The 18,742-nt window shown below is 43.7% G+C and overlaps 1 protein-coding gene across 2 annotated transcripts in view; it reads right to left on the reverse strand.

Annotated features, from left to right (window-relative positions):
* Positions 1-6,640: 6,640 nt before the first annotated feature.
* Positions 6,641-18,742, reverse strand: part of Slc14a1 (solute carrier family 14 member 1 (Kidd blood group)) — a 23,949-nt gene continuing 11,847 nt past the window's right edge. For both annotated transcript variants that reach the window (XM_055622947.1, XM_055622945.1), the window contains 4 exons: positions 16,854-17,001; positions 16,534-16,668; positions 10,764-10,813; positions 6,641-9,044 (listed from right to left, as the gene is read on the reverse strand). In XM_055622947.1, coding sequence (XP_055478922.1) covers positions 8,871-9,044; positions 10,764-10,813; positions 16,534-16,668; positions 16,854-17,001 — 507 coding nt within the window. In that variant the 3' untranslated portion in view covers positions 6,641-8,870. The remainder of the gene's footprint in view (positions 9,045-10,763; positions 10,814-16,533; positions 16,669-16,853; positions 17,002-18,742) is intronic.

Consider the following 18,742-nt stretch of genomic DNA (forward strand, 5'->3'; position numbering starts at 1 on the left):
ACAGCCGTGAATAATTGTCCTCCTTTCCCATCCTCATCAGCATTTGATGTCAAAGTTCCTGATGGTAGCGTAGCTATTCTCACTGGGGTGAGCTGGGATCTCCTCATTGACTAAGGATCTACAAAACAAAACAAAACAAAACAAAACAAAACAAAACAAAACAAAATGGAAAAAAAACAAAGCCAAACACAAAAACTTATCAACAAGTTGTGTTTCTTCTTTCAAAAACTATCTGTTCACTTCACTAATCTATCGTTGACTGTTTTTTTTTGTTTGTTTGTTTTGTTGTTGTTGTTGCCATTACTTATAGCTTCTTCTGCTGTACAGAATCTTTGCTGTTCCACGGAGTCCCATTGTTGATTGTTGGTGTTGGTGCCTATGCTATGGGCATGCTGTTCAGAACATCTTTGCCTGAACCTGCCCCTTGAGGAGCATTCCCTATGTTTCCCTCTAGCTGTTCGGTATTTCTGGTTTTATATTAATGTTTTGATTCACTTTGAGTTGATTTTGTACAGGGTGAAAATATATATTTAGCTTCATTCTTCTGTGTGCATGCGCACATTCACATACCCACAATAAAAATGAATAAGGTGAAATTAAATTTATTTGGCTGGAAGAATATATGCAAACAGAATGAAGGGGGGCTGTAGTGATAACTCAACAGTTAAGAATGCTATCCTCTTTCGAGGACCAAAGTTCAAATCCCAGCACCATCATTGGATGGCTCACATCTGCCTCTAACTCTAGCTCCAAGTATCAGACACTGTTCTGGCCTCTGCAGGCTTCCACATGTACACACACACACACACACACACACACACACACACACACACAAATCCTTTAAAAAGCTTAACTGAAATGTTAAGGTTTGCTGGACTGGTTTCAAGGGCTCCTCTGTTGCCCATTAGTAGTTTTATGCACGTTAGATTATGAGGAAAACTGAGGCTATTCAGACAATCAAAGCAAAACCACAGGACTAGTGACTTTCTGGGGACCTCAGTAACTGGAATCCTAGTCCCCATGATCTTCCTTGACATACTAGGGAACAGAGTCATGGAGAGTACTGGGCTCACAGTCTGACAGCTGCTCCATCAAGAAAGGAATTTTTTTCCAAGCAGCTTCAGGCATCATAACAGATTGGTACATTTCCATTGGCTTTTGTTTGTTTGTTTGAGACAGGATTTTTTTTGTGTAGCCATGGCTGTCCCAGAACTCACAGAGATCCACTTGTGAGTGTTGGGATTTAAGGTGTATGCTGCCACCATCACCTGGCCACATTCCCTTTCTAAATGGGAATTGGTTGAGGCAGAGTGTGTAAGGGTCCAAGAATCACTGAAGAAAGACCGCTGACTCAAGCAGTGTGCAAAAGCAGAGAGCACTTTTTCTGCAGAAATTCCAGCATGCAGGGATCACTACCTTTTCCAAAATAGCAGTGACCCTGAAGTGAACGCACAGGCTCAATTTAAAGGCAAATGGGGGATTCCCAGAGTGTGTGAGGTAACCTTTAATTTGATTGATTAGGTAGTGCCTCAGAAGGTATGGGAGGGATTCAGGATTGGCTAAACTCTTAGGAATTTTTCAGAGTTGCTAGGGGCTTTGTTGAATCATTGAGTTTTGCTTAACCCATTTGTTGACTTTTAAGCTAATTCACTGCCTAAAAACTGCAGTTTTTCCAGGAATTATTTTCTATATTCTGAGAAGCAGAAACTCAGGTCTAGTCAAGCAAAGTTAAAAATGACGCCTGTTATGGAGTCAGGTTAGCCAAACAACCTGAGGGGCTCTTCTGGGGGTCTCTCAGGGGCTTTGAGGCTATCAGACCTCTCAGTGTAATGATTGCTCCATCCTGCCTCATGAGCTCCTCTCTGTAGTCAAGGGTTCCAAGCATATGACTGAAAGGGTCAAGGTTGGCATGACCACAGACTGGCCAAAAGTAATAGCTCCTTCTTTCCAATCACCACAATCTCAAAGTGTTCCTGTTTATGGCAATAACATTACCGCATTGCTCACACCTCTCCCCACTTGGAAGAGTCTTCTGAATGCGTCTTCCCTTTCTCTGTTGGGTCTGGATGTGTTTCCCATGGCCTTACAAAGGGATAGACATGTCACCGCAATGCAGCCAATGTGTGACCACAGTTCGGGGGAAGGAAGAACAATAGAAACTCTCATCTCTGAAAGAGCAAAGTATACAGGAGGTGGCCGAGGAAAACACACCTGTCAAGGAGTGCAGAGAACTTGGGCAAATGCATTTGTCAGCTCACTGCCCTTAGCATGATTGAGTGATCAGCCAGTGTGGTGTCCTTGATTTCTGGAACCTTCAGCTTATCCAGCTCCAAGGAATGCCAGGCTCATTCTACCCCAGCATGGCCGCTAGGCCTCGGAGGTCACTTTTATAATCAACAGCCTCAAACTCCTGTTTCCTCAGCCTAGGCTTTCTCAGGCCTCATACCCTCACTGACTTCATTTGGAGACTTCAAGTAGTAGTCAAACCATGAAGACCTTACAACCTACTTCCAGATCACAGTTAGACACAACTTTGGTCTCCTTCTAGTCAGTGGTGTCTACTTCAATTCCAATTTCTCTTAGGATAGCATATGACAGACTTGGTTTGAGTCAGGCAGTCGTCCCTCTGACCTACCATGTGGCCGGGGATGAGAGGGCTCTGATTGACAAGGTCTGTGTTATCTGACTCCACTCTCTGCTTGTAGAGAGTTGAGGCTGGCAACCCCAAGGGAACATCATGGGTAGGAAAGGGAAAGAGCCCTCAACTGAGTAAGTTGTTGGTCAGGAGGGTCCAAGCGACTCCTAAAACAATTGCTGCTGCCCTATTGCTGCAGACACCACATACTTTAGGAGCAGGACTCAGAGGAGCCAAGCTGGATGTGAGAGCTTTCTCCCTGTGGACTAGAGAGGGAACCAGAGAGGGAAGGGACACAGAGCTCTTCGCAGCTGTGAGTCTATGAACCACAGCGACAGCTAGCATGGCGAGAGCTCCCTAAAGGTGTAACAGCGGCGCTCCTATCTTGGCAGTAGACAACAGCCGTCTGAGTGGATCTAGGGTTCTCTCAGCAGGAGAGGAATCACGTCCAGTACTGAAAACATAACCAGCTACCCGGGACTGGTGATGTCACGGATCTACTGCCAGCACTTCACTAAGGCAGCATAATTCCTAGCTGCATTCTAAGTCTTTATCTTTATACCTACAGATAAGTGTATCTGCCAACCTTCTTTAAAGAAGCTTCTCTTTGAAACAATCAAAAACAAAGAAAAACACAATTGGTTAAAATGCAGAGAACAACTGATCATGTGGTATCCAGCCCTATCAAATACAACTGCAATACAACTCGTGCACCTAAAGCTCAGGGAACACCGAGGAAAGGGGGAGTGGAAAGATTGTGAGAACCAGAAGACCAGAAAATCTGTTGTGAGATTGTGTCTCCTAGAAGTGACAGGGAAGCTTCACCTAGGATACAATAATATGGCTGCCTAAAGAAGACCTTAACATGGACAACACCAGAAGCATGCAAAAGGAGGAAATCTAGATAAAGAGCTGCAGTTAACTAAGATAAGCTGAGAGTGGGAGAAACAGTCTTCCCTCATGGAAAAGCCCCCAACTGGTTATCTAATATTGAGAGGTCAGCCTTGAAATCACATACATGCTACACAGAATGGACTCAGTAGGTTGTATTTATACATTTACATGTATATATTATATATAAAAAACAATTAAGGATGGGGGGGTCAGGAATTTGGGAATTAATGGGATAGGAGAGCAGATGGAGGAAGGAAAAGGAATGGAGGAAAGTGATATAATTCAACTTTAATAAAAAATATGCTGCCAGTCCAAAATATTCAAATGATGCTCACTTAAATTATTTTATTTCTGTGAACCTAAAGTGTTTCTACCTTAACATTTAATCATTCAAATTTGCTGATATTTTAACCCTTTTTTTCCATTAAGTGTTTGAAATCCAGCATGTTCTTTACATTTGAAGTAAATTTCAACTGGGACCAATTTCTATTCCAGGTTATTCACATTGCCCATTGCTACTGTAATCCATCAGATGGGGCAAACTGTCACTGAGAGCCCAACATGGGGAGAGGGGCTCAGAAGGAGAAAGGCCCCTTTGTTGGCCTGGCCAGTCCTGTACACTGTGTGCTCTGATTGCTTCAAGATGCCTTGGCCTCTGGGACACTGACTCATGACCTAGCTGCCATTATTTCCTCTGAGGCTTAATTTTAGCCAGGTTTCCTGGAACTGTTCCAACTTTCCTCTGTGCCTCATTTCTTCCCTTCCAAGTCCTTGCATGTCACTGCAATGAAATTCAAAGCTTTGTTGGGCTGGAATCCAATGGACCCAACCCAAACAGGAAATGGGATTTCTCATTGTTTATTTGAGACCACGAACCAGAAAATGTTGGACACTTGTTTTCAGTGCTTGGTTGAGCTGCAAATGAAACGAAATGCAACAATTTCCAAAGGTTTCTTGATGTGGAATGATTTAGATTCTTCAACTATTAGATCAAGATGAGGGCCTTTGAGGTGCCTCAGTGGGCAAACATGCTTACTGCCGACCCTGAGGATCTGAGTGGAGCCCACATAGTGGAAGGAGAAGACATTACCCACAAGTTGTCCTCTGATCCTCACATGCACTGTGGTTCTCTCTCTCCCTCCCTCCCTCTCTCTCTTGCGCATAAATAAATGAATGTTATTTCTTAAAGATAACTACTTAGAGTATGAGTTGGCCCTATACTTTCCTTATCTGGTCATTACCAAGTCACATCCTTTGCTTCTAATTTGTTAGTAAGAAGGTACAGAATCTTTTTGTGAGGCTGGGGCATCCCAGCGTACTCTGGGAAACATTCCAGCAAGTATTCCATAATTAATCTATTTGTAAATAGGTTTGCTGTAGGCCTCTTTCTCAAATTCCTCTGTATGCTCTGAAACAGACTGTCTTGTCTGGCACCACATCCCTACATGCAGCATGGGCACATAGGTACCATGTGACACTGCATGACCACGGCCAGCATGGACACATAGGTGCCATATGACATATGGAGTTTCGTTATGCCATTTGCCAGACACATTGTCTGTCTGTCAAATAGCTTTTGTCTATTTTTCTCAGTATGATAGAGCTCACTCATTGCATTGAAAACTGACAATACCATACATAGGCTTTCCTGAACCCTTGAAGCCAGGATCAGGCAAAAGATTCTAAATACGCATAACTTAAAGCATTTTGGGAAGGGCAGGGTTATGAATCTCATCCTTTTGTTAAGAATCCACTCATGTGGAAACTCAGTTACTCCAGGACATTAATTCATCTGTGAAGGTAGAATCCGCATGACTAATCTCTTAAAGGCTTCACCTCACAACCCTACTGTGTTGGGGATTAATTTCCTAATACAGTTTGGAGAAGGCATTTAAGTGGGTAACATGCAAATTGGTACCCATAGCTTCTAAAGGTTTACAGTATCTGGGGCCTCAAAACATCTCATCTTTTCTCTCTCAGATGCAAGGGACATTGTCTGACAATATCACATCAGAAAAATGTTTTGATACAATAGAAATTTTGTTGCAAACAGAAGGCATTTTGGTGGGGGAGCCTTTAACATTCTGTTTGGAATTGTTTCAAAGCCATCACTGAGACTTGTGGAGGCAAATTTTCATTGTCATCATGTTTTTCAGATGTGATAACCAAAGCAAAAGGAGGAGGGAGAGAAGGACTGTCAGGAACAGAGGCAAGCCTGAGTGGAAGAACATCTCCCCGTGGCATCCATTCTGAGAAGCAGCTTTCTCAGAGCACTGACTCTAGGGCTGGCCCTGATGGGGACACTACTCTGGACTTATGGCTCCCAGGACATTGACCTCACAGGCTTAGTTAGGAGCTTGTCCCAAACATGTGAAACTACCCTCAGTACATCCGTCTCGTACCGGAGTTGGGAGAACAATGGATGGTTGAGAAGATGGGATGGACTTGTCAATCTGTAATTGAGAGTTTGATCAGCTCCCCACCTGATTCTGTTACCTGAGGTCTTAGGGTCAAGGCCCATTCTCTGGAAGTCTCGGTAAGATAAGCATGCCCGATCTCCCCAGGATGCCAACCAGAGAATGGAGAGTAAGAGTGGAAGGCAATGCAAGGAGACCTGTTTAAAGTGACCACACAGGGAAGAGGAAGAAAGAGGTCCAATGGCCTCCAAGTCCATCTGAGGGACGCTGACATGAGGTTGAGGTGTAAACAGAAGGTAAGAAATACACAGAACCAAGCACTCCTGGCCAGGTATGGTTCTATGTGTCATTGTCTGGGCATCAGTCTGTCCTGCAACGTGGCCTAATGCGATGTGATTACTGAAGTTTCTTCCGGGGAAGCCATCTCCTCCTCTGACTGGCACCAGGCTCACCCTTTCCCTTCCCCAGCATGATACAGGGAAAGGAAAATTTTAATCCTTTGGAGCCCATAGATTGCTAGTCAAAGGGGTGGGGGGAGGCACACATGTCTCTGGCTTTAGAATATTTCCTTTTTCTTGTCAAGCCAGGTATAGTTCTAACTCGGAAATATACGTGATACATACTTATGTATGTGAGTGTTTATATACAATCACATTAATAACTGTAAAGACACATGAGACTGAACTGAGATGTTAATATAATTTATTCATATGTTTACACAGGAACCTGTTACACAGAAAATAGCAACAAAACAAAACAAAACTGTACAAATGAACCCCAAGAGTTTTCACTTAACTTGAGGATAATACTTAGTAACAAAAATACCTTGAAGACATTGATATTATATAAGTAAGATGATACAGAAGGTTTTAGCTTGTTCCCATTTGCAGATCAGAGACGAGGCTGCCTTAGGTGAGCTCAGCGCTGCTACTGGAGTGGGCTGAGCTACCCTGTAGATGCTCTGCTAGGGTCTGCTCTGCTAGGGTCCAGCTTCTTCACCTCTGGGGAGGGGGCGGTCTTTGCACACTTCTTGCTGCCCCCAGTACTTATTTCACAAATTCCAAACAGAAAAATTTAAGTGCAAACACTGAAAATTCAGAGTTTTTATAGGACAACTCAGGAATCCATGGTAGTTACAAATCCATGGCTTCGAAGAGCTTCAGTCACAAGATTTAAAATGGTCATAATTCTCATTTTGTTTTCCTGAGAAGAGGGAGCGTGGCTGGCTGCCTAAGGTGTTTGCATAGACTTCCCTCTTGCCCGACTTTAGCAAGCTGGTATTGTCTTCTCAGCACTGACTATCTTCTGCTTTTGGTTTTCCAGACAGGGTTTCTCTATGTGGTCCTGGCTGTCCTGGAACTCACTCTGTAGACGAGTCTGGCCTCAAACTCAGAGATCCTCCTGCCTCTGCCTCCCCAGCCCTGGAGCTCCTGGTTAACACTGACTATCAACAGAGGGGAAATCGTTTCTTTTGTTTGTTCTTTTGTTCTGAGATAGGGCCATTGAGTGTAGCCCAGGCTGCTCTTAAAGCTGTCCTCCTGCCTCAGTCTCCCAAGTGAACAACATACTCAACAGGAAAAAAAAAAATTAAGATTTAAAATGTTCACTTTCCAACCTCCAAATAATTAAATTTCACTGGACGGGTGGCAGGCAGTGAGCACAGCCTTCTGCTGCCCTCTTCAGCATTTTTGGGCATCAAATTTTTAGAGAAACCACAACTTTTAAATAACAAAACAAAACGAAGAAACCCAACAAAACAAAACAAAACAAAAAACAAAACCTGGGGTATTCCCTACGGTATTTCTTTCAGTTCCCAATTCCTAGTTTCCTAGACAGAATATTGTGTGCAGAAAATAATGTCTTTTTTTTTTTTTAAAGAAATTTAAAACTCTTGAAGACTGTGAATGTGATTTGACTGCCAGAGTTTAGAAGATATCCTCAATTCATTACAATTGTGGATTTAAAAGGCTCTTGAGGTTAATAAAGTTGCCATATATTTGAAGCACTTAAAAACCCAATATATAGTCCCAGTACTTAGGAAGTGGAAATACAGATGCTGAGCTCTAGGCTAGCCTGGGCTACATTGCAAGGCCCTATGTCAAGTACTCCCACAAAACTAAAAAGTAAAAAATAATACAATAATTAAAGCAAAAGCAACTATGCTAAGTGTTTTACACATATACATTTAAATTTAATGTCTAGGAACTGGCTACCTGCAAACTTATACCAGTGAAAAAATACTTTTTTTATAAGAATAAATAAACTCTACCTGAATTTTGCAAATTTCTTGAGTGGCAATACAAAACTATTTTGACCAGCGAAGTCCTTCCCACAGCTCTGTCGCTTGGAAAAGACCTAACCATCCTCATTAAGAGAATGCCACCACTCTACTGGTAAGCTGGGGACCTGCCCTGAGGTCAGCCTGCCCCAACTGCAATGTTGGCCACAGTTGCTATGATAACTTGCTGATTCTGAAAGCAAACTCTTTATCCTAGAACTCTGGGCTCCTCTGTTTTGGTGCCTGTGAATTCTGTAAGGCTTACCTGGTTTACAAAGCTTAATTTTTAATACTGACATCAAAGGTAGCTTTAAATAACAGCAATTATTCTGCTTCCGTTTCTTCTTTCTCTTGGAACATTTTGACTTTATAAATATATTACAATCTTAGTGCTCCTCCCCAACACACAGCGGAATTTAAATTCCATTCTAGAGATCATTGCCTGGCCATGGCTCTCATATGCTTGACAGTACACAGTCAAAACAAACAAACAAACAAACAAAAACCACAAAGCATGCAAAAAAATGTGTCACTGATAGCATTAAAGTTGTTCCCTTTGAAGAAAAGCAGTTGGTGAGAACCCGGAAGCCAACTGGAGCTGCACATAGAAACGACCCATGACCACGACTGTGCGGTGAGGCTGCTCTTAGAGGGGGCTTTCGGCCATCCTTTTCTTGTTTTGTAGGTAGAAGATGCGGTTCTCTTCAGCGTAGGTGACTTTGCTGAGGGGCATCCTGTAGATACTGGGGTTTTTCGTGGTCAGCAAGAGAAACAGTAGCGTGGCCAAACAGAAAGACCAAGTACAAGCTGGCAGTTGGACCTGGGAAGAAGAGGCAAGCCGCACATTCTTTTGAGGTTCCACCTGAAAGGGAGTGGCCACCTGAACTTTTACCCCAGGGGATGAGTTGGTGAGGGCATTGCTCTGGGTTCTGCTTGGGCCCACAGAATCATGTCTACGATCTGCCATTTTCACTTGTCTTTTACAGTGGTCAGTTTTGTCTCCTTTGTATGTCTGTCCAGTTTTCGCATGTATTTAGACTTCCTATATATGACATGCCAGGATGACACTGGACACACAGGGTGACAGCAAACTGCTACGATCCCCTGATCACACGCACAAAGGGCTTCTCTGATTGGCCAGTCAGAGTGACCTTTCTGAGCCTGGCTTCTCCCCAGTATTGAACTCTACTTGTTTTATTTCTTTCTATTTTCTCCTCTAATAGAGGATAGGTGACATGCTTCAGTGCTGCCATGGCAACTCACATAGTTCTGCGTTAGTTAGCTTTAGCCTTTTGTATGGGTCTCAAGAGTGTGATGGGAGAAGGGTACCAAAACCTGACTGAGCATCAGAATCACCTGGGGCAATCTGAAGAGCTAAAATGCCCAATCTTCCTACAAGAGCTTCTTTATCTTCAAATCAAGAGATGGGGCCTCCGGACCTGAAGTTTCCCAGTCTCCCTAGCTAACTCAGTGGTAGAATCAGTCAGTTCACAGACTGATGATACATTTGAATTTCTTTGTTGGGGTGTGAAGGACTCCGTAATGTTCTCATAACAAGTCTGGTGACCACAGTTTGGACTAGAGTTTGCTTTGTCAGAGGGTGAGAGTAGCTGAGATCCAGCATACGGAGGAGCAGGGGTGATCATGGTCATGGACTTTGACCTTCATTTTTCGGACCTACAATAGAATCTTGAGTTCCCACCACAAAGATGCTGCATCTCCATAGAGACCTTCTCAGATAAAACCTCTGTGAACTGCTGGGAGAGTCAGACACTACTGGGACCCACAAAGCAACCACGAACACCTCAACATTGTCTGAGTTCCACACTACCTGACAGGAGAGGAGGAGATCAAGATTCAGGCATTAGGAAGTAAAGGGACCCAGTCTAGGTAGGGTATATTTGGCTTCTGGGAGGTGGGGCGAGGGTAGGTCACAGGGTGGCAGACAGTGCCACAGTGGGTTTAAGGCCAGCCTGGACTGAAGAGAAAGCATGGTGGGGTAGAGCTAACGAGCAAAGATTTTCCTAAAAATAACACAAGTAGAACCTAGGTCTGAAAAGCTTCATTGATGAGTGGGTAAGAATGCATTGAAGACTAGTGATATAAAAAAATTGGCAGGATTTTAAATAATACCTGCTTCTTTAGTCAGTTATCCTTGTCTACTCTTTTCTGATTTCTCAACTACTTCATGGGTGTAATTTTCTTAATAAGTAAACTATATTCCAAAGTTAATGTCTTGACACCACAGTTGGACCACGAATATGATAATATGTTATCTAGTTATTGATAAAGCTATTGTTAAAGTTATTCTTTAAACCGAAACTGAGCAATCTGACATTTGTAACAAGCCTGGTGATTGCAGTTTGGACTAGAGTTTGCTGTGATGTTAGCAGGTGGGAGCAGCTGAGAGCCAGTACATGGCAGAGCGATGGAGATCATGGTCATAGAGACCCTGTTACCAGGTGCTGCTCAGGTGGGCATCCCTGGACTTTCACTGACAAGTCAGGCTGAGAACGAAATACAACCAAAGAAGACTCACCACAGCCATGATGTGTGTCATACAGGCTCCGAAGTAGGCAGTGAACAGGGCTACGGAAAGAGGAAAGAGCACTATTTGTTAGATGTACTTTTCATCAGCATCCTAGATGGTATGCATACTTCTGGGTTCTACTTGCCACTCAGTTCCCTAGGTATACATGTGAATTTAGACTCAGAAGCTTCGAGTTCAGATCATGGCCCACTCTTACAGAGCTCACTGGCCTCACCCCTATACTCTGTCTCCTCGTTTGAACAACAGAAGTAACAGGACCAGGAAGTAACATATATTCAGCACACAGTAAGTGTTCAGTCTTGTGGTGTGATACCCCTGCCATTGTTGTAGTAATACTTTAGGGAAAGGCTTTCCACAGCAAATGCACTGCCATGCTGTTCTCTAAACACGTGACTGAATTTAGATGAGACAGCGTGAGTTCTCTACCATCTCACTGCGTCTACAATCTTCACATTAATGGTTTGAATTCATACCTACAAAAACTGTAGAATGTAAAAATAAGAAGGGGACACGTTGTTTGGAGCATGGCAGAAGCAGAACACAGCCCTGGGACCTTCTTGAATAATGCCTTTCATATACTAAATTGGGCATGTCTTTTTAATGGTATTTTAAATTAATAATCATAATTAATAAACATCTGATATTTCTATTTACTTGGAGAAAAAAAAACAACACAGCAAATGGCACATTTTGACCATGCGGATGTCTTCTACATGTAAAGCAACAGGAACAAAGGGCTCAACCAGCTAATCACATCATCAATTTCTCTGTCCTAGCTGAGGAGGAGGCAGAGGGTGGGGAATATCCTCAGGTTTTCCAGGGTCAGTGACTTTCCTCTAATGTCCACAGAGTTAGACAGTCAATCATCTACCATCACACGTGCTGTCTTAAAGGTATGGCAGAAATGATGAGAGGGCTCTCTCATCCTCATTGACTAAAGACTGTCATTTCATCCGTATTTTGTGCTTGGCACCATGGTCCTTAAACAGTGCAGTGAGCTCTCTCTCAGCTTAGTTTCTCCTGCTAATGAGGGTTAGTCTGCAGAAACAGTTCTGCTTTCAATTCCAGCTCTTCCTTTATTCACCGTATAATGAACGAACTCAGGGTCCTCCCCCTCCCCCCTTTTTGGTTATTCAGAACTTGAAGGTCTGCTTTAGGGAGGTAGACAATGAAATCTCAAGTGAAATTTTACATCCACCCTGGGGCAGCTGTGAACCCTTCCTTCTTGGCAGGGTGCCAGAATACTACTCTGAGAAGAAGGGTGCTCATGGCTTGGGTGGGAGGAATTTTCTTCTTTGCTTTCATCAATTTCATTCATTCTCAAGATCTAACTCTCTCATCCAGCATCTATTCCCTGGTATTCTGCGAAGCATTCTAGCCTGTTCTATTGAGTGCTGTCTCTTTATTTCTTCTGAGCACACCAGACATTATTGTCTCTTATCTCCTTCAAAGGCCCAACATATTTCTAAGGCGTGCTTCCGGCACTTGTAAGTTTTTTTCTGTTATATGCTTTGGGATAATCTCTAAGTGCAAGTTGCTCTGTTCTTTACAGTGAGAGTCAGACTAATACATGGCAGGCTGCCCATCCGTTAAGACTTGCAGTGCAGGGCTGGGACTGGCTCATACCACTGAAGCTTTCGCATTCTGCACATCTGCACGGGGGCGATTCCCTGACTGCATTAGAAAAGGCCCTTACACCTCAACGAGACCCTGGGTTTCATGGATAATTCCGTGTCAGGGTACTGTCATGGGAGAGTCCTGCCATAGTAATGAAATATTGGTAAATGGCACCAAACAGGTTTCTAACTTCTGTAGGAAAGAGACAAGGCTAGTCCTTGGCTGGGCAGCTCCTGATCTACAGGTAAGGCAGGCAGCCCTGTCAGATGCCATCACAGGTTCCCAGGTCCTCTTCCAGGTAGAGACATATGGACTGAAGAAAAGAACAGTTCTGTAGTCGGTCTCTGCTATTTATTTGCCTTGGTAGACAAGCTCGGGCTTTTGTTTGTCAGTGGCAGGGCAACATGGGCAAGCTGAAACTTGCTATGGCATTTTACGTGAAAGGCTTGCATTGCAAGAGGGGCTGGAGGTCTGTCTCAAGAGTTCATGTGTGGGTATTAAAAAAGTCTGCTGGGATACAGTGGGGATGGACCTGACTCTCTCATAGTGTCAGCCTCAGAGGACCTGTTAAGTCTCCCTGGGGAGGAGCTCAACATCTGTGGACATTAGAACTGCCATTCCCTTCAAATCACCAATTTTGTTTTTAGAAATATTAGTATAATGCACATTTGGATAGTTATACCAAAAGTGTTCAACGGAGCAGGGTTTTTAAGGGCTCCAAACTAGAAGCCCTGTAACTACCTCTCGGCATGGCAAGCTTGTCATATCTAAAGCTTCCCTATTACCTCAACCAGCAGAGGCCTGCATCCTGAGAGGCGGAGCCGTGGTCTCCAACCCCCACTGAGAACTGCAGCTTAAACAGCTGGAATACCATGGAAAACAAGCTCTCAGGGCAAAGAGAGGGGACATCCAAGGAGAGCAAATGCCAGGGAAGATAGACGCAGTTGGAGCAAACACTGCAGATGAAGCTTGCGAAGGGATGAAGAGGAGAAAGTAATAAGGAAAAGTCCACAGCCATGGAAAAGCTTACATAGAACTAACCCACAAGGAAAGGAATATTTGGAGAGAATATTTGACAAATTAAAAACAAACAAAATCTCCGAATTAAAGAAAGACAGGAGTGCTCACACCGAAAGGATTTAATGGGGAACCCTCCCGTCTAGACAGGCAACAGAAAAATAACTCATATGCAAAGATAAAATTCTAAATGTCCAGAGAGAAAAGCAAAATTACCCTTTAATAAGAATTGGGTTCTTTTTAGAAGACTTAATGATGGTTTGGGAGAGGGGAAAAAAAATCCTTAAATCTAGCTTTGTTTTCAGACAGTGGCGCGAACACATAAACCAGGGAGACATGAGCTGAAGCTGTCCTCAGGCATGCAGGGTCTTAGGGGCCCCCCAGCAAAACTGTCTCTGAAGAGGAAGCGCTATGACGGGGCAGTGTGAGCTGCAGGGCAGGGTGAACACATGTGTCACCAAAGGCGGCAGTTCCTTCACAAGGAAGTATGAACGTGCCTGTTTACGCAGATCTGAAGTGAAAATCCTATATAGTAGCAAATTGGTTCCAATGGTTGCTGGGTGTGGGCCTCCCACTGGAGGCCGACACAGGCTGAGGTATCTATTGTTTATACTTGGAGAGAAGATAAAGGCATTGGATAAAGACACTGAGAGGGAATAGTAAATAATTCTTAATAAGTTATACAAAGCCACCAGGAAAAAAAATGTTTTCCGTACCCTTAAACGCTATGAACACGTGCTGGATAGCAGCCAAGTTTCATGTGCACACTGTTTAATCCTAGACAAATTCTATGGGGCACTGAAACACCTCTTTTTAAATGGGGAAATCTAGACCCAGAAAGGTTAAGAACTCTGTTGGAATTAAGTTCCAGGTAATCTGGCAACAAAGTCACGATTGGGTTTTGCTGTTTGTTTGTCTTTCTCGAGTCAAGGCCTTATTGTGTAGTAGAACTTATGGCCCTGCTGCCTCACCTTCCGAAGTTGTAGCCAAGGCAAAGTAAGCATGACAGGTAGAAAATGGTTCCCTATTGGAACACATCCCCAGAATCTGTGATTATGAAAATCTTGCAATCGCAGTTAGGTTAAAGTCTTAAACAGAAAGATTGTCAAGGATAATGTGAGTAGGTCCATGTCATCACACACATGGAAGGAGGTTACAAAGCTGCCTGAGGCAGGAAGACAGTCTTTTGCTCTCTACCTTACACCTCTTTGTACTTTGTTCAGACTGAACAATGAAACTGTCCTATTACTACAATAAAATAGTAATGAAAACATCCACCTTTGGGGGAAACGCTTGCAAAGGTCTTAGGCGTCATCCTTTTCAATAACCTGCCAGACCAAATCTACTTTTCATATGATCAAAATGCTTTCTGCTTAATGCAGGCCCCACACCAACTGGTACCATCTCTTTTACCAAATGGACTCCTCTCCTGTGCTAGGGCTCACAGAATAGCCACCTTCTCTGGGCAGCCCATCCTGATAATCCTAACTATACCCACCAACAGATCCTGTACTATGGATTTTTTTTTTCTTGTTCTAGTACAAACCTTGAGAGCCTCCCTCAGGATCCCTCCTAAATCACCCAGCTCCTACTTTCTACTCCTGTGCTCTCTGCTCAGGAGTCATAGGGAACCAAAGCCTCTCACCCTTTGTCTTCCTAGGATATACAGGGTACATCATGAAAATCTAAATTCACTCCATGAATTTGTTGCTACTGCATACATAGGAACATGAAGTATGCGTTCCTAATAAAAGTGTGAAAGCAATCTTAGGATAAAGCCGGGACCTGGGAGGATGAGAGACCTGATCCCAATTACGCTTCAGAATCTACCCCATCTGCCTGCTTTGCCCTGAACTTGGGAATACACAAAGTAGAGTAATAAATATTGACAGAGCTCAGCTGAGTCACTTCAAACAAAAAGACAAAAATGACACTTCAGTAGCACACAGCAGCTTGAGATCTGTTAGCCTCACCATGGCATAAACCCCCAAACAGAACAGTACCTACAAACCCTTAGATTTGGCTCACCTCCCCTACTCCAGATCCTGCCTACTGCATGGTCTACCAGTTGACAACTTGTTAGATAGCTGATGTTGAACCACCTGGTGATAAAATGGCTTTAGACATATATTACATGAGGTTAAAAATAAGTTCTCTACAGTCCAGTGTTCCCTTACCTTTTTGTCCCCAAGGGTGTCTGCCAGTCCTTCTAGAACGATCTTTAATGTGTTTACGTCCATTAAACTAGGGATGACAGAGGCTGTGGGTGAATGTCTGTCCCTCACCATCAGCTTGGGGAACCCACCAGCTTTCAAGTCCAAAGCCCTTGTGGCTGACCTTACTTTAAGGAGCCAACCTAGGGCTGGAAAGCTACAGGCAGAAAGCAGCCCAGGGTGGGGCACAGTGGCAGATATAGCTTCTAGGTCTAGATTTAATCTTCTTGGACTTTAGGTGTTTCAGCACGTCCCTAACCCAAGTTCAACAAGAAGGCTGGATCTGCGGGTGCGAGGGTCAGCTCAGCAGGTGGGGTCTCCTGGTTCTCATGACGGGTTAACAAATCGGTTCTGCATGCCTCCCTGCCAGAGATGCAAGCTTCTCCCTCCACCTCTAACTCTGTATCAGAGGCTGAGGGAGAGATCTGTGTTTTCAGCAATTTTCCAGGTGATTCCGGTGCATGTTCAGGTTTGAAAACAGAAAATTAAAGTGACTCTCAAAGGACGTTATGGAATCCTATCTGGTTCATCAAGCAGCATAGCTTTATATTTAGCTTATTTCTTTTTGGTTTTTTTTTGGGGGGGGTAGTTAACAATAAGCACAAAAATACACAGTACAGGTCAGGGATCTATGCCCCCAAATATATATCAAATGGAACGGCTACTGGACTCCAGGCTCTTCCTTCACAACAACCAATGAAACAGGCAAAGAGGACTTTAATTCTCCCAGCCAAGGAGCAGCACTTGGCCTGCTCAGACAGTTAGCTAGCAGTAAACCCAAACTCCAGTCGCAGCTTGAATTCCTCATAGGATCCATTTACAATTTTTATGCAATCATTTCCTGCTTGCCCCTGATTTTGGCAGAGTCCTCCTAGGGACCCCATCTTCAACGCCATTTGTAGGGTACTCACCACAAGCAAGAGCCAGGAGGTGGGTCTGCCAGGTGAGCGCCATGAACATGCCCCCAATCGCAATGCAGGCCAGAGAACTGTTGAAACCCCAGAGGCCAAAGTAGATGTCTTTAAACGGAGCTGCAAGACTGAGTCCTATTATATGAAAACAAGAGTGGTCAGAGCTTGGGACTACAGGCAGGATACTCTGCAATGAGTTGTTGGGTTAGGGCAAACATCCCAAGAGCTCCCCTTGCTCAGAGATCTCCAGAAAGCTGTGTAGTACAGAAGCTGCCTGAGACCTGGATGATGCTTGTGTTGGGTTGAAATCTTATGCTCACCTGCGATGACACCCAGCAAGGATCCAATAGCAGCGTGCAGGCACATGAGTGGGGAGGAGAGCAGGATGGCACACAGGAAGATGCCTCCCGTCCACGGGTTATCACAGCCATATATCTGACCAACTCCCACAGGAAGGGACTTCAACAGCTATAATAGAAAGTACAAAATTGTAGCCACTCAAACAACAGACAGGCAGTCCACAGGACACTGTGACCTTATACAACGCGAATTTTAGAAATTTTAGAATTAGCATATTTTATCCTTCAAGATCAGAGTCAACGCTTTATTAATTAATACAGGTGAACGCCGAGCAAGGCTCCTCCAAACCTCTTGCACTCAATAGCTTTCCCATCAGCTCTGGTACTTGAGCAGTGTGGGGCTTCCAGTGTTTTCTCTCTAGGTCTGGCTCTGAGGACCTACTGATCTTCCCTAGGGTGGCAGGGACACAGGTCATGCTTCAGTTGCTTCCTGTTCTCCATCAGTGCTGGCAGTCACTCAATGCCCTTCCACGGGCTGTAGAAACGCTATTGCAATTGAGTTGCCTGCCCAGACTAAAAGACCAATGAACTGAATAAGATTATCTCATCCATAATTTAGAAACAATTATAGCCAACTTGATGAATCAGGACCACTTTTGTCCTGATAGTAAGCAGGACATGTATGATTTAGCAAAACATGCATCATTTAGCAAAAATACCTTTAACTTATTTTAGTTATTAACATTTGTCATCAGATCTCAAAACATGAAAACACAAACTTTACAGTTCTGTTTTCTGACAGAGGCCCAAATCTAACTAAAGTGTTTAGAGAATGACAGTTCTCAGGAGGTCACAGGATTTGGCTCAAACAAGTAATATTTCCATATAGTAAAACTTTTGGTTGGAACAAGATGACAAACATTCACACATGGCTTCCCGCTTTGAGCAAAATGTTTCCTGAGAGATGATGGCCTCTCTAACTTCTCAAGTATCTTTTGACAAGGACCTAGCTAGAAGCAAGGATGCCGATTGGCAGGGCAAGTCCCAGGTTGGGCGTCCAAACACTGGCTTGGCCTGTATTCAGGACCCTGGACCATGGTGAGACCCAGTCCACCTTGACATGGGCTCTGAATGCTTCCTGGATCCAGTCTTGTCTATGTGTAGTCATTTCCCATCTCTTCTAGACCGGGAACTTTACACAGGTAAGGATGGAGAAGGCTCTTTATCTCTGAACTTAGTATTCCAAGCATCCCTTGGGTGGCCAGGGGTGGGGTAGGGAGTAGGGAGAGGAGTGGGTTAAGTTGAGTGAGCTAGTGTATAAACAAGTTCAGGAAGCGAAGAGGTCAGCTGACGTTCAAAACCTTCATCATGATAGTTCCTATCTGAGCTACAGCAGGTACTAGTGTCTGCTACTGAGTATCTGATATGTGGCTGGTGAAATTGAGAAACTGAGTTGTGAATTTGCATTTAAATTTAAATAACTACCTGGAGTTACTGGCTCTCATATGAAACAATGTAGTCCTAGAGAGTGATACAATTTTCGAATGTTACTTTTTTAGTTGTCTTTTATTTTGAGCTGGTTCCTAGAGTTCCCGCTCCTATTTGCTTTCTGGGTCAAAGCTAAAGCAAAGGCTTTGTAGAGACTGTTTTCCTCATTCAGTAGAGAAAATGGCAAAAGGGCACACCTAACCTGACAGTTGAAGAGCCAGTCTTTTGCATATAAACAAACAAACAAAAAACAAAAATAACCCCAGCAAAGCCTCTTTTGTCTTCTTTGATTCCTTATCTTCTTCTTAGAAATAGTAAGCAAGGGGCTGAGCTGCAGCTTGGTGGTAGACATGCTCCAGTCTCTACTGCGTTTTGTAAACACACACACACACACACACACACACACACACACACACACACAC

This window comes from Psammomys obesus, unplaced genomic scaffold (assembly GCF_907164565.1).
Source record: "Psammomys obesus unplaced genomic scaffold, mPsaObe1.curated_primary_1811, whole genome shotgun sequence".
Taxonomy (NCBI): Eukaryota; Metazoa; Chordata; class Mammalia; order Rodentia; family Muridae; genus Psammomys; species Psammomys obesus.